This window comes from Nyctereutes procyonoides, unplaced genomic scaffold, assembly GCF_905146905.1.
Source record: "Nyctereutes procyonoides isolate TBG_1078 unplaced genomic scaffold, NYPRO_anot_genome, whole genome shotgun sequence".
In the NCBI taxonomy this organism is placed as follows: domain Eukaryota; kingdom Metazoa; phylum Chordata; class Mammalia; order Carnivora; family Canidae; genus Nyctereutes; species Nyctereutes procyonoides.
In genome coordinates this window covers 305,190-319,268 of record NW_026575108.1, presented here as the reverse complement: position 1 = coordinate 319,268, position 14,079 = coordinate 305,190, and the positions used below count along the sequence as shown (strand labels likewise).

Sequence of the window (14,079 nt, the reverse complement as noted above, 5' to 3'; positions counted from 1 at the left end):
GATTTGAGGAGTACTTCACAATCAGCAATGTCAGAATGGAGCTCTTTGGAAAGAAAAAAACAGGCTGACTGAATCTACCAGTTTCAGAGCAGAAGTACAGAAAAAAAGTAAGAAAATAAGATGCATTATATTAGAGTACATTGGGAAAGTCAGGATATACACTATATTTGATATCTGTACAGATTAAGAAATCAACCAAAGTCCTCAATTCATCTTCTGCTCTCTGAGGTAATTTTGACATGCCATAGCTTTCTCATGGCATTTTTCACTTCTGCATTTCTCAGTGTGTAGATGAGTGGGTTGAGAAAAGGTGTCCCAATAGTATAAAATACAGCCACCATCTTGTCCATGGGGTAAGTGGTTGGGGGGCGTGTGTATGTGAATATACACGGACCAAAGAATATGATTACTACGATGATGTGAGAAGTGCAAGTAGAGAGAGCTTTTTTCTTCCCTTCTGCACTATAGTTTCTCAGTGAATGCAAGATGACAATATAGGAGATCATCAGAATCACAAAACTGCCTGTGCAAATGGCCCCGCTATTAGACACCCATTCTAGGTTAATCAGATAAGTGTCCATGCAAGCAAGTTTCAGCAAGGGTTGCAAATCACAGCAGTAATGATCAATCAAATTGGGTCCACAGAAGGGCAATCTCAAGGCTGGGACAACCTCGGCTATTGAATGGAAAAAAGATCCTATCCATGCAAGAACAATCATGATAGTGCAGACCTGCCGGCTCATGATGGTTGGGTAACGTAAGGGCTTACAGATGGCCACATAGCGATCAATGGCCATGAGGATGAGGACAAAGACCTCCATGCAACCAAAGAAATGTAGTGCAAAGACCTGAGTCATGCACTCATTGTAAGTTATTATTTTTTTTGCAGAGAGTGAATCCACAATTAGTCTGGGGGCTGTGGAAGTTGAAAAGCAGGAATCCGCAAGAGACAAATAAAATAAGAAATAGTACATGGGGGTCCCAAGTGTCCGGCTAAACCTGATGGTCACAATAATAAGCAAATTCCCTACCACAGTTCCCATATATAAAATGAAGAATATTATAAATACCATTTTCTTTTTCATAGGATCTTGAGTCAATCCTAGCAGTATGAACTCAGTAACGCTGTTATTTTGTTGCATTATTTCATTCAAAGCAGAGAAAATGCAGGTTAGAAATAATTAATCTGCAAAGAAAAAAATATGAAATGAATAATCCACTTGGAGGTCAAATGCATAAACTTGATCATGGAAATGCCACTTACCAGTCTGTAATCCCTTACCATCTGTGTTGTTTTCTTCTGAATAAAGTGGAAATCATGGTATTTATACACTACCTATTCACTTCATTGCTTTTGGAAATAATGAAATATATCAATAATGAAAGAGTACCTGATTCTTCAGGCATAATAAAAATTCATTTAGGGGATTTGCTATGAGAAAGTATCTTTTTGAGTTGAATGTCTTTATTTACAGCAAGGACCTATTAGTGTCGAATGATGTGAAATGTAGAAAACACATGCATATTTTACATAATGCAATTTCACACTACTTCATCCTGGCAGTTCACTTTAAAATATCTTATAGTAAGTAGTCTAAACATTCAAGGAATTATGTAGAAAGATTTGATAGTGTTTTCCTTAATGAAAACTAAAAGAGGGAGAGAGTGAGACAGAGGACAAGAGAGAAACAACCAGAATTTTAGCAGTGAACATTCAGTCAATTACTCCATTCTATCATGAACTTTATTTTAATCTGTTTCCTTGACTAAGTGTATTTCCTGTTACTTTAACTCTCCATAATTTCTAGTTGATTGCAGTTCTAAATTCAGCTTCTATCATAAAACTTTGTGCTCTGTAAATTGTACCGTGTTGTCCAAAGTTAAATTCTTCACCTCGTTCAGTATTTTCATCAGTCTTTCAGCATACTTTCTTAGGAACAGAAGGAGAGACTGATTGTAAATAAAGGATAAATGGAGAAGTTTTGACTTAAAATATTCTTTCAAATTTTATGTATTTCAAACACCAGGGGTTTAAAAATGAGCTAAGGAGGTCACAAGTCATAGCTGGAACTTTTCAATAGAATTCTTGGAATCTATATTCTTGAATGTCGCATACTCTAAGTTCAGTAAGAGAAGACAGATACAGGAAGGGAACTAACATTTATTTATATATACCAAACAGTAGAAAAGTCCTTTTCTGTCCTCATCACATATAATTTCCATTAGTAGCATACTTAAATGCATAAAGGCCAAGTCATTTATTTACAACATGTACTCCAGACAAATGCATATTTTTTTCAAATATAAATGGATTTCAGAGATCGGTCTTTAAAATCAACTGCACTGGGGGAACCTGGATGGCTCAGTCATTTAAGCATCTGCCTTTGGCTCAGGTCATGATACAGGGGTCCTGGGATTGAGCACCATCTTGCTCCTTGCTCAGAGTAGAGCGTGCTTCTGCCTCTCTTCCCCAGCTCAGATCTACTCTCTTTGCTATCTCTCTCTTTCAAAAAAAAAAATCTTTAAAACAACAACAACAAAAAAAAAAACCCTACAATGCATAGGATGCCTGAATGGGTCAGTCAACTAAGCATCTGATCTCAGTTTTCACTTGGGACGTGATCTTAGGGTTGTGAGATTGAGCCTCAGGACAAGTTCCATGAGAAGCATGGGACCTGTAAGATTTTCTCTCTCTGCTCCTTCCTTCAATCATACTCTCTCTAAATAGATAGGATATTAACACACACACACACACACACACACAGTATAAATGATATAGGCAAAAGAACTGATTTCAAAAGAAATTTTTCTTATTAAAATAATGTTGGGGCACCTGGATGGCTCAGTCAGTTAAGCATCTGCCTTCAGCTCAGGTCATGATCTTAGGATCCTGAGGTTGAGTCCCAAGTTAGGCTTCCTGCTCAGCTGGGAGTCTGCTTTTCCCTCTCCCCCTGCTCATGCTCTTTCTTTCTCTTTTTGTCACTCACTATTTCTCTAGAATAAAATATTTTTTAAAACATCAAAAGATACCCAATTTCATTCACGGAAAAATACGTTGAATTTAAATTCCAATTATATATCGTTTCACCTATTAGATTAACAAATTGACCTTTTTAAAATAAATGTCTTTTAACAAACAATGCAGAAAGTGATGTGGGAAACAACACCCTGTACAACTGCATTTTTGGTAATTGTCTAAGGAGAGGCAATCTCTTGGGGAGTGATTTTCACCATTGATGATATTTCAATGTCACATAGACATAGGTCTGTTGATTTCATTTGTTGCAAGCAATCTCACTCACAGGCACAAAGACAATCATAGCAGTCCTTTCCATGTTGACAAAAGGAAAGAAACTTCAGTGCTCATCACGAAGGAAGCTAAATGAATCAGGGATGGTATTTTACATAATCAACAAAAAATGTAATCTACTGTATGGATATATATGCAATGGTTTCTAAAATATGTTTTAAAGTGATAGAGTTCAGGACTGTCTGTGGGGGATGGCAATATTTTCATTAACTGCAGAATAATGTATCTCACACACACGTGGACTCTTATCAATTAATTATATTTAAGAGAGTACCAAATAGCATAAAATTTGTGGCTTCCGGGTGGGGAATTGCATTTTTGGAATCGGAGATAGGATGACTTACCTTTTAAAATATTCCCATTGGTAATGAAAATATGTCATTATCATGCTCCATTAAAAATAAAGCCTATAATTATCATCATTAACTATACATCTAATCCCCACATCTGACTCTAATGATGCACTATAGGTTGGCTAATTGAATTTAAATTAAAAAAAAGGAAATAAAGAAAAAGAAAAAGCTTTTAAAGATCTTCTATTAGTAGATCGTTGTTAATTACATTGGCATATTACTGGTTCATACCAACTGTCTTCTGACAACAAGATTTCCAGGGCCAGAGTAAGATTTAAATGTCTGAGAAAGAGCTGAGTAAAAGCTTCAGGGTCTTTACCACTAGTGCCCCAACCACACAGCCATTCACTATAGGTTCCCCTGCACTCTTAATCATTTCCCTTTTAGGCTCTTTGTCCAAGTCTTCAGCAATAAGAATGAGAGCTTGTTTGTGGTTCCTAACAATTAAGTAAAAAGATATCTATCTATCAATCTACCATTCCATGTATCTATCATCTATTTACCTACTATATCTAATAGAGATATAGTTTGAGACATTTGTATAGTTCATAATAATAGATATGAGTGGCATACATTCAAAAGAAGCAATGTAAGGAAGGTGATTTTTATCTGTTAACTGCTGAATTTTAGCATCTAAATGAAAGTACATATTTAATAATAAGTATTCATAGTGTTAAGGAAAGAGTTAAGAATATTTCCTATAGATACAATCTAATAGTGTTTGGTCCTATTCAATAATCAGTTACTACTCAAAAAGGAAGTCTACTCCACCCAAAGTAAAATCATCATCTCCATGGAACATTTCTTAAAATACTCAAATAGATATTATTTCTGTTTGTTTATATCTTTAGCAGGAGCTGCTATGCATTTCTCTTATTCCAATTTCTCACCTTAGATTGTAAAACACTTCCAGAAAATTCCCTAAACTTTCTATCCTTCCGCAAATGCCTTTAGGTGTTAGACACACACTGTGGCATTGATCAGATAGATTTTCTCTGCAAATCAAATACAACTAAGTTAACCCCCAACACAAATCTTACCAGTTTTGATGAGAGCTTATGCAAAGGTTAGGATGTTCAGTCGCCCTCTTTTCTTCTCAATGTAATTTGGCCATTCTTTATTCAAATGAGAATTTTTTTTAAAGTGTTTCTAAAACTCTGTCTGAGCTGTTTGATGTCATTGAAGCTCAGGTTCTTGCATGCATAGCAGAAGACAAAGTTGGTCCCAGATTCATTCCACACTTTCTGAAATCGAATTTCACGAGGAGTTTGAAAGGGAGATGCTCTCTTTTGCTTTTCCTGCAGCAGTATTTAAACAGGAATGATGCAAAATATGGGAGTCTGGGGAAGGTCATTCCCTAAAGTGTCCCTTCCCTATTAATTAGGACACTTGAGCTAAGTGTGACAAAGAAAAGAACTTAATCTTCAATATGTATTAATAGATTATGAGGAAAAGATAATCTCTTCCTGCAATTAATTTATTTGGAAGAGATCAGCTTATTTGGGCCATAAATGACCTCTTTTGACTAGAATAATAATAATAAAAAAAAACCTGATTATCTAGTGATCTAGTGCCCAGGACATGGTATCTGATACTGTTATCCAAGAAAGTAAATTAGAACTTTTTAAAGAAATGGCTGAATCTAGGCCTGGGGCAGAGAATGTACAAGATGAATTGGAGTATCTTGTAATGCTAAAAGGTACGGATGCTAACACACATGTACAGTCACTGACACTGTAATGAGAATATGCCAAAGGGACACAAGAGCCAATGGAAAGACCCCCTAGTTTCAAAAGCTGGAAAAGAAAGCTACAAAATCAGTGACAATGAAATGGATTATAACTCATACTTGAAAAAATCCACAAGTTCATATTGATATAACCACTTAAATAAATAACTAATAAAGAGATGATGATAGACAAATCTCCCATTAAAAAATTCTTAATGATATTGTAGTATTCTGCTCTCAAAGAGTTATAGATAACTCTCAATCTCTTATTTGTGGGCTGTACACAGGTGAGTTTCTGCCAAAAGGCACATTGTGGAATGGGGCAGGGGGAGTAATTTTACAGAGGAGAAATATTTCAACACCACCTCAACCAGAAATATTTCAACACCACCTTGGATCAAGGCCAAACACAATGGCAATGAGTCATACTGAAAGCATGTACCTACTGGTATTTTGTAATGCAAATGGAAGTTTACTACTGTGAAGTTTTTCCCTATATCCCACTACCCAATTCTAATCTAAAGTACCAAACTAACCTCAAATGAAGGTTTTATATAAAATGTCAGAGTAATTCTCCTCAAAACTGCCAAGTTCATCATAAATAGGAAAAGTTAAGGGGCTTCTGGGTTGCTCAGTAGGGTAAGCCTCCCATTCTTTTTTTTTTTTTTTTGGCTTAGGTCATGATCTCAAGGTACTGGGATCCAGCCCAATGAGTGGTCCAAAGTCAGTAAGGAATCTCCTTCTCTACCTCTCCTAGCCTCTCTCTCTGCTCCTCCTTCTAATTGTACACATACCTTCTCTCTCTCAATAAATAAATAAATCTTAAAAAATGTTAATACACTTATTGTAATGGGCACTGAGTAAGCTATAGAATTGTTGAATCATAATATTACACACCTGAAACAACTTTAATGCTGTATGTTAATCATACTTGAAATTAAAAAAATAAAGAACATACAGAAAAACTGTCACTATCTGGAGGTGCTGAAGAAGACATGACAGTGACATGCAATGTGGTATGATATCTGAGATTCTGGTGAATAAAACAGCAATGGTTAAAAACTAAGCTGAATAAAGTATGGATGTTAGGTAAAAATAATGTATTTATAGTTGTGAAGATGTACCATAATATTTAGGATGGTAACTGGGGAAACCGAGAGTAGAATATATGGGAATTCTGTATCATTTCAGCAATTTTCCTGTAAACATAAGTCTGTTATAAAGTTTATTAACAATAGAGACCTTAGTTCATTTAATATGTCATCAATAGTTATCTGTTTCTAGCATGGGTCAGAAATTCCTTCCTTTTCAATGCTGAATAATATTCCATTGTACAGATACCAGAAATGTGCACTGCAAGATCTATGTCCCATTTTGAGTCTAAAGACCAGAAACTGTTATAAACCAGTTCAGGTCCATAGCAGGAGGCTGCTGTAGAATCAGGAAGAGTTACTGTGTCAGTGACAAGTCCTCCAACATGAAGAGCTAAGGGTTCAGTCTGATGGCCCTCAGGTAGGACAAATCCTCTTACTCGGGGGAGGTTAGCATTTTCTGATTATAAGGCCTTCATCTGGTTGGATGAGGACCCTACACTAGTGAAAACAATCTACTTTATATATTCTGCCAATTCAAAAGTCACTATCATCCAGAAAAGTCTCATAGTCACAACGCAAAGCAATAGGCAAACAAATATTTGTGCACCCTGTGGCCCAGGCAAGATGAAACATAAATTTAGCCAGTACAAGTTCATTGCTTATCCACCTAGCACCTATACACATCCCCTTAAACTCTACTTGATCTCAAATTAAAGACAACACAAGGTCATAATTCCACCTAATATCATACAACTAACCTGCATACAACTGAAAATGAATTAAAATATCAAAAAAAGGAATGTGATGTTTGGGGTGATTTTTACTTTGTCCTTGATATTCAGTAAGTTGAATACTATAGTGGAAAAAAAAATAAAGATACTACCATCCAATGATAGAAAGCCTATATAACTTCAGTTACACGATAAGGTAATATTAAAGGAAAGAAACTTAAATGTTTTTTATATATTCACACACACAAATACACTTTTAAGGAGAAAATACAAAAATAGTCTTCACTTCTGTAACAGTCACATGGTCATAGTTGATATTTACACCTGTTTTCTTCTGTTAATTCAATGTGCCTTCAGTAAGCACCAACTTGGTCATGGTTCCTCAGCCGATGAGGTGACAGAGACCTTCATTACTGAAAGGTCTGGTCATTTGTAATTCTGTCTCGACGGTTGTAGTTTTTCATTTACCTTATCACGTTACATGGTGACACCAACAGTGGTCCTACAGGATCTCCTGTATTGTTGCTATACTCTTCCTTAGCTCCATTCAGGAGTAGTTGTCCAATTTCCTTGGTCGCCAGGATCAATCACCACAGCCAGCACAGCAACTTACTTCTTTGCCTATTCATTCAAAGTCATGAGTAGCCCAGGGGTGAGAAGGCAGTCTCATCTCTCTGTTCAGTTGAATCTTGTTGTGTCTTCTGCTGGGAGCATTTCTCCCTTTGGAATAAAGCCTTCAAAGCAAGAAGAACATAAGTTAATTGGAACAGGAAGCAAACATTTTGTTGGTGGGTCACTCAGGTAATATGAGTGGTGCCTCTTCCATTTCTATCTATTGGTTACAGAACTTTATTTGGGAGGAAGAACAACAGGTAATGAGTGCTGATTCAGAGCATATATGGCCTTCCAGGGATCTGAAGACGCTTGCTCCAGCCCTCGAAAGTATTGCTACTTAGCTGGTAGTATAACTAATTCTGCAAAAGTTCACTGCACCATCTTATCAGGCCAATTGCTTCAATATAGTGTGAAATATAGTAAGACCAGTGAATTCCATGAGCATGGGACGACTGTGACACTGCATTGGCTGTGAAGTGAGTTAACTGATCAGATGCAATGCTGTGTGCAATACAGTAATGGTGGATTAAAAGTTCTCTACGTTCTTGGATGGTAGTTTTGGCAGAAGAGTTGCATGCAGAGAAGGCAAATCTGTATCCAAAGAAAGTCTCTATGCCATTAGCTACTGCACTTCTATGATGGAAGCAACAATGTAATGAACCTATAACCAGGTTCATCATGCCATGGAATCATGTCCTATGAGGGGCTTGCTTTTGCTGCTGGAAGATTGGGCACTTAGCAGTGGTCATGGTAAGGATAACTTTGGTCAGTGAACTCCATGTTGTTGAACTCCTGTACAACCTCCATGCCTGCCACCAGGGCCACTTTGTTCATGAGCCCAATGGGTGATGAGAGAAATGGTAGGTAAAGAGGCTGAGTAGTATGCACGAAATGTGTCACTCTATCCGCTAATCAAGTTAAAATTAAAATTAAAATCCTCCTCAGCTGATCATTCTTTGATGAGCATTCACGAGAGACATAAATATCTTGTGTGTTTTTACTGATTCAGAAAGGCATGTAAATATATCTCTTCCTCAAATTTTCTTGTTGTTACCAATTTTCCAATAGTGTTTTCTTCATGTCCCTGATCATTCAACTAAATGTGGCCCAAACACATGAATCAGTATACATTGTTACATCTGGACATTTCTCTTTCCAAGGAAGTGAACACCAGGTTCATTGCTTAAAGTTCTCCCCATTGAAAGAATTGCCCTTCACTGCAGACCTTTGTGGATTTTTCAGAATGGGGCTGTAGTGCTACATCTATTCACTTTTGAACTGTACCCACATATCAGTGCTGAGTTTTCTGTATACCAAACCCAAAACTTTTCCTCTTCTGTCAGTTTAATAAAGTGATCCCCCAACGAGGTTTTGGGCTCAGTCAGGGAGAGAGATGGTATCATAGCAAAAAGTAGAGACTGTGAGCATTTGGCCACTTCTTCATATGAATTTTCTGCAGTTCTTGCTTGGGCCAGATCACATATATGGTAATCAGTCCTTATATTGGTGTGAAGGGATGTGTTTCAAAATCCTAGGTGAATGTCTGCAACCGTGTAGAGTACTGAATCCTATATATACTATGCTTTTCTATACCTACATACTTGTGATCACGTTTAATTTATAAACTAGGCACAGTAAGAGATTAACAACAACAATAATAAAATATAAAAATCCACAACAGTATAGTAATAAAAATATGTGAATATGGTCTTTGTCTCTATCAAAATGCCTGATTGTACTGTACTCACCTTCCTTCTTATGATAATGTGAGATGACAAAATGCTGTCCTAGTGAAATGAAGTGCTATGTTATACATAATAACATATGACATGGTGAGGTAGCATTAGGCCACTAAAGAACTTCTGAACATATCTCAGAAGGATCATCTGCTTCTGAACTTCAGGTAATAGCAACCATGGAAGGCAAAATCATATATGAATGCAGACTATTCTATTTGATAAAGGACTGTTACACGACAGACCCAATTTTATGGTTTTTGGGATTAGAAAACACCACATTCAAGATGAGTAGTTAGGTTTCACAGAGAATTGGTGACCTATGGTTAAGTGTTTAGTCTCTACCAAGGCCCAGAAGCAGGCAAGAGCCATTTCTCAAAAGGAGAGTAGTTGTCTATAGAGGACGTCAGGAATTTGCTCCAAAATCCTAAGGGCCTGCCCTGCAGTTCATACATGGAGGACTGCCAAAGACTCCAGCAGCATCCCTTTCTACCATTGACATATCAAGCATGATGAGATGTGTTGAATCATAGCACTCATGTGGAATAGTAGCTTACACCACAGTCTCGACTTGAGACAGAGACATTTCTTTTTTCTGAGCTCCACTCAAATTAGCAGCATTTTGAGTAACTTAATAAATAGACCAGAGTAAAATATCCAAATGAAGACTCTTGGATTCTTGGATTGCCTTCCCTATCCAAGATACCTAATGGGTATCGTACATCTATTGGTATTGGAAGGGATAGTTGGACCAACATACACTTTTCCTTAAAAGAGAAAATGTTTTTGTTTTATTAAGTTCAAATTAGCATATAGTGTATTATTAATTTTTTTAATAATAAATTTATTTTTTATTGGTGTTCAATTTGCTAACATACAGAATAACACCCAGTGTTCATCCCGTCAGGTGCCCCCCTCAGTGCCCGTCACCCATTCACCCCCACCCCCCGCCCTCCTCCCCTTCCACTATCCCTAGTTCATTTCCCAGACTTAGGAGTCTTCCATGTTCTGTCTCCCTTTCTGATATTTCCTACCCATTTCTTCTCCCTTCCCTTCTATTCCCTTTCACTATTATTTATAATCCCCAAATGAATGAGAACATATAATGTTTGTCCTTCTCTGATTGATTGACTTATTTCACTCAGCATAACAGCCTCCAGTTCCAACCATGTTGAAGCAAATGGTGGGTATTTGTCATTTCTAATGGCTGAGTAATATTCCATTGTATACATAAACCACATCTTTATCCATTCATCTTTCGATGGACACCGAGGCTCCTTCCACACTTTGGCTATTGTGGACATTGCTGCTAGAAACATCTGGGTGCAGGTGTCCCGGCGTTTCATTGCATCTGTATCTTTGGGGTAAATCCCCAACAGTGCAATTGCTGGGTCAGGGCAGGTCTATTTTTGACTCTTTGAGGAACCTCCACACAGTTTTCCAGAGTGGCTGCACCGGTTCACATTCCCACCAACAGTGTAAGAGGGTTCCCTTTTCCCCGCATCCTCTCCAACATTTGTGGTTTCCTGCCTTGTTGATTTCCCCATTCTCACTGGGGTGAGGTGGTATCTCATTGTGGTTTTGATTTGTATTTCCCTGATGGCAAGTGATGCAGAGCATTTTCTCATGTGCATATTGGCAATGTCTATGTCTTCCTCTGTGAGATTTCTCTTCATGGCTTTTGCCCATTTCATGATTGGATTGTTTGTTTCTTTGGTGTTGAGTTTAATAAGTTCTTTATAGATCTTGGAAACTAGCCCTTTATCTGATATGTCACTTGCAAATATCTTCTCCAATTCTGTAGGTTGTCTTTTAGTTTTGTGGACTGTATCCTTTGCTGTGCATAAGCTTCTTATCTTGATGAAGTCCCAATAGTTCATTTTTGCTTTTGTTTCTTTTGCCTTCGTGGATGTATCTTTCAAGAAATTACTGTGGCCGAGTACAAAAAGGGTGTTGCCTGTGTTCTACTCTAGGATTTTGATGGAATCCTGTCTCACATTTAGATCTTTCATCCATTTTGCCTTCGTGGATGTATCTTTCAAGAAATTACTGTGGCCGAGTACAAAAAGGGTGTTGCCTGTGTTCTACTCTAGGATTTTGATGGAATCCTGTCTCACATTTAGATCTTTCATCCATTTTGGGTTTATCTTTGTGTATGGTGCAAGAGAGTGGTCTAGTTTCATTCTTCTGCATGTGGATGTCCAATTTTCCCAGCACCATTTATTGAAGAGACTGACTTTCTTCCAGTGGATAGTCTTTCCTCCTTTATCAAATATTAGTTGACCATAAAGTTGAGGGTCCACCTCTAGATTCTCTATTCTGTTGTATTGATATATGTGTCTGTTTTTGTGTCAGTACTACAATGTCTTGATGACCACAGCTTTGTAGTACAACCTGAAATCTGGCATTGTGAGGCTCCCAGCTGTGGTTTTCTTTTTTAAAATTCCCCTGGCTATTTGGGGTCTTTTCTGATTCCACACAAATCTTAAAATAATTTGGTCTAACTCTCTGAAGAAAGCCCATGGTATTTTGATAGGGATTGCATTAAATATGTAAATTGCCCTGGGTAACATTGACATTTTCACAATATTAATTCTGCCAATCCATGAGCATGGAATATTTTTCCATCTCTTTGTGTCTTCCTGAATTTCTTTCAGAAGTGCCCTGTAGTTTTTAGGGTATAGATCCTTTACCTCTTTGGTTAGGTTTATTCCTAGGTATCTTATGCTTTTGGGTGCAATTGTAAATGGGATGGACTCCTTAGTTTCTCTTTCTTCAGTCTCATTGTTAGTGTATAGAAATGCCACTGATTTCTTGGCATTGATTCTGTTCCTGCCACACTACCAAGTTGCTGTATGAGTTCTAGCAATCTTGGGGCGGAGTCTTTTGGGTTTTCTATGTAGAGTATCATGTCATCGGCGAAGAGGGAGAGATTGACTTCTTCTTTGCCAATTTGAATGCCTTTAATGTCTTTTTGTTGTCTGATTGCTGAGGCTGGGACTTCCAGTACTATGTTGAATAGCAGTGGTGAGAGTGGATATCCCTGTCTTGTTCCTGATCTTAGGGGAAAGGCTCCCAGTGCTTCCCCATTGAGAATGATATTTGCTGTGGGCTTTTCGTAGATCGCTTTTAAGATGTTGAGGAATGTTCCCTCTATCCCTATACTCTGAAGAGTTTTGATCAGGAATGGATGCTGTATTTTGTCAAATGCTTTCTCTGCATCGAATGAGAGGATCATATGGTTCTTGGTTTTTCTCTTGCTGATATGATGAATCACATTGATTGTTTTACGAGTGTTGAACCAGCCTTGTGTCCCGGGGATAAATCCTACTTTGTCATGGTGAATAATTTTCTTAATGTAATGTTGGATCTTATTGGCTAGTATCTTGTTGAGAATTTTTGCATCCATGTTCATCAGGGATATTGGTCTGTAATTCTCCTTTTTGGTGGGGTCTTTGTCTGGTTTTGGAATTAAGGTGATGCTGGCCTCATAGAACGAATTTGGAAGTACTCCATCTCTTTCTATCTTTCCAAACAGCTTTAGTAGAATAGGTATGATTTCTTCTTTAAACGTTTGATAGAATTCCCCTGGGAAGCCATCTGGCCCTGGACTCTTGTGTCTTGGGAGGTTTTTGATGACTGCTTCAATTTCCTCCCTGGTTATGGCCTGTTCAGGTTTTCTATTTCTTCCTGTTCCAGTTTTGGTAGTTTGTGGCTTTCCAGGAATGCGTCCATTTCTTCTAGATTGCCTAATTTATTGGCGTAGAGCTGTTCATAATATGTTTCTAAAATCGTTTGTAATTCCTTGGTGTTGGTAGTGATATCTCCTTTCTCATTCATGATTTTATTAATTTGAGTCTTCTCTCTCTTCTTTTTAATAAGGCTGGCTTATGGTTGATCTATCTTATTAATTCTTTCAAAGAACCAACTCCTGGTTCTGTTGATCTGTTCCACAGTTCTTCTGGTCTCGATTTCGTTGAGTTCTGCTCGAATCTTTATTAACTCTCTTCTTCTGCTGGGTGTCAGGATCGATTTGCTGCTTTTTCTCTAGCTCCTTTATGTGTAAGGTTAGCTTTTGTATTTGAGTTCTTTCCAGTTTTTGAATGGATGCTTGTATTGCAGATGTATTTCCCCTCAGGACTGCTTTTGCTGCATCCCAAAGATTTGAAGGGTTGTATCTTCATTCTCATTAGTTTCCATGAATCTTTTTAATTCTTCCTTAATTTCCTGGTTGACCCTTTCATCTTTTAGCAGGATGGTCCTTAACCTCCACGTGTTTGATGTCCTTCCAAACTTCTTGTTGTGATTTAGTTCTAATTTCAAGGCATTATGGTCTGAGAATATGCAGGGGATGATCCCAATCTTTTGGTATCAGTTCAGACCCGATTTGTGTCCCAGTATGTGGTCTATTCTGGAGAAAGTTCCATGTGCACTTGAGAAGAATGTGTATACAGTTGAGTTTGGATGTAAAGTCTATAGATATCTGTGAAATCCATCTGGTCCAGTGTATC

General features: G+C 37.6%; 1 protein-coding gene across 1 annotated transcript; it reads right to left on the bottom strand.

Annotated features, from left to right (window-relative positions):
- Positions 1-209: 209 nt before the first annotated feature.
- On the bottom strand, positions 210-1,142 carry LOC129514814 (olfactory receptor 4C11-like). Its single transcript, XM_055333515.1, has one exon. The coding sequence runs from the start codon at positions 1,140-1,142 to the stop codon at positions 210-212; it is 933 nt and encodes a 310-aa protein (XP_055189490.1).
- Between the last annotated feature and the right edge of the window lie 12,937 nt (positions 1,143-14,079).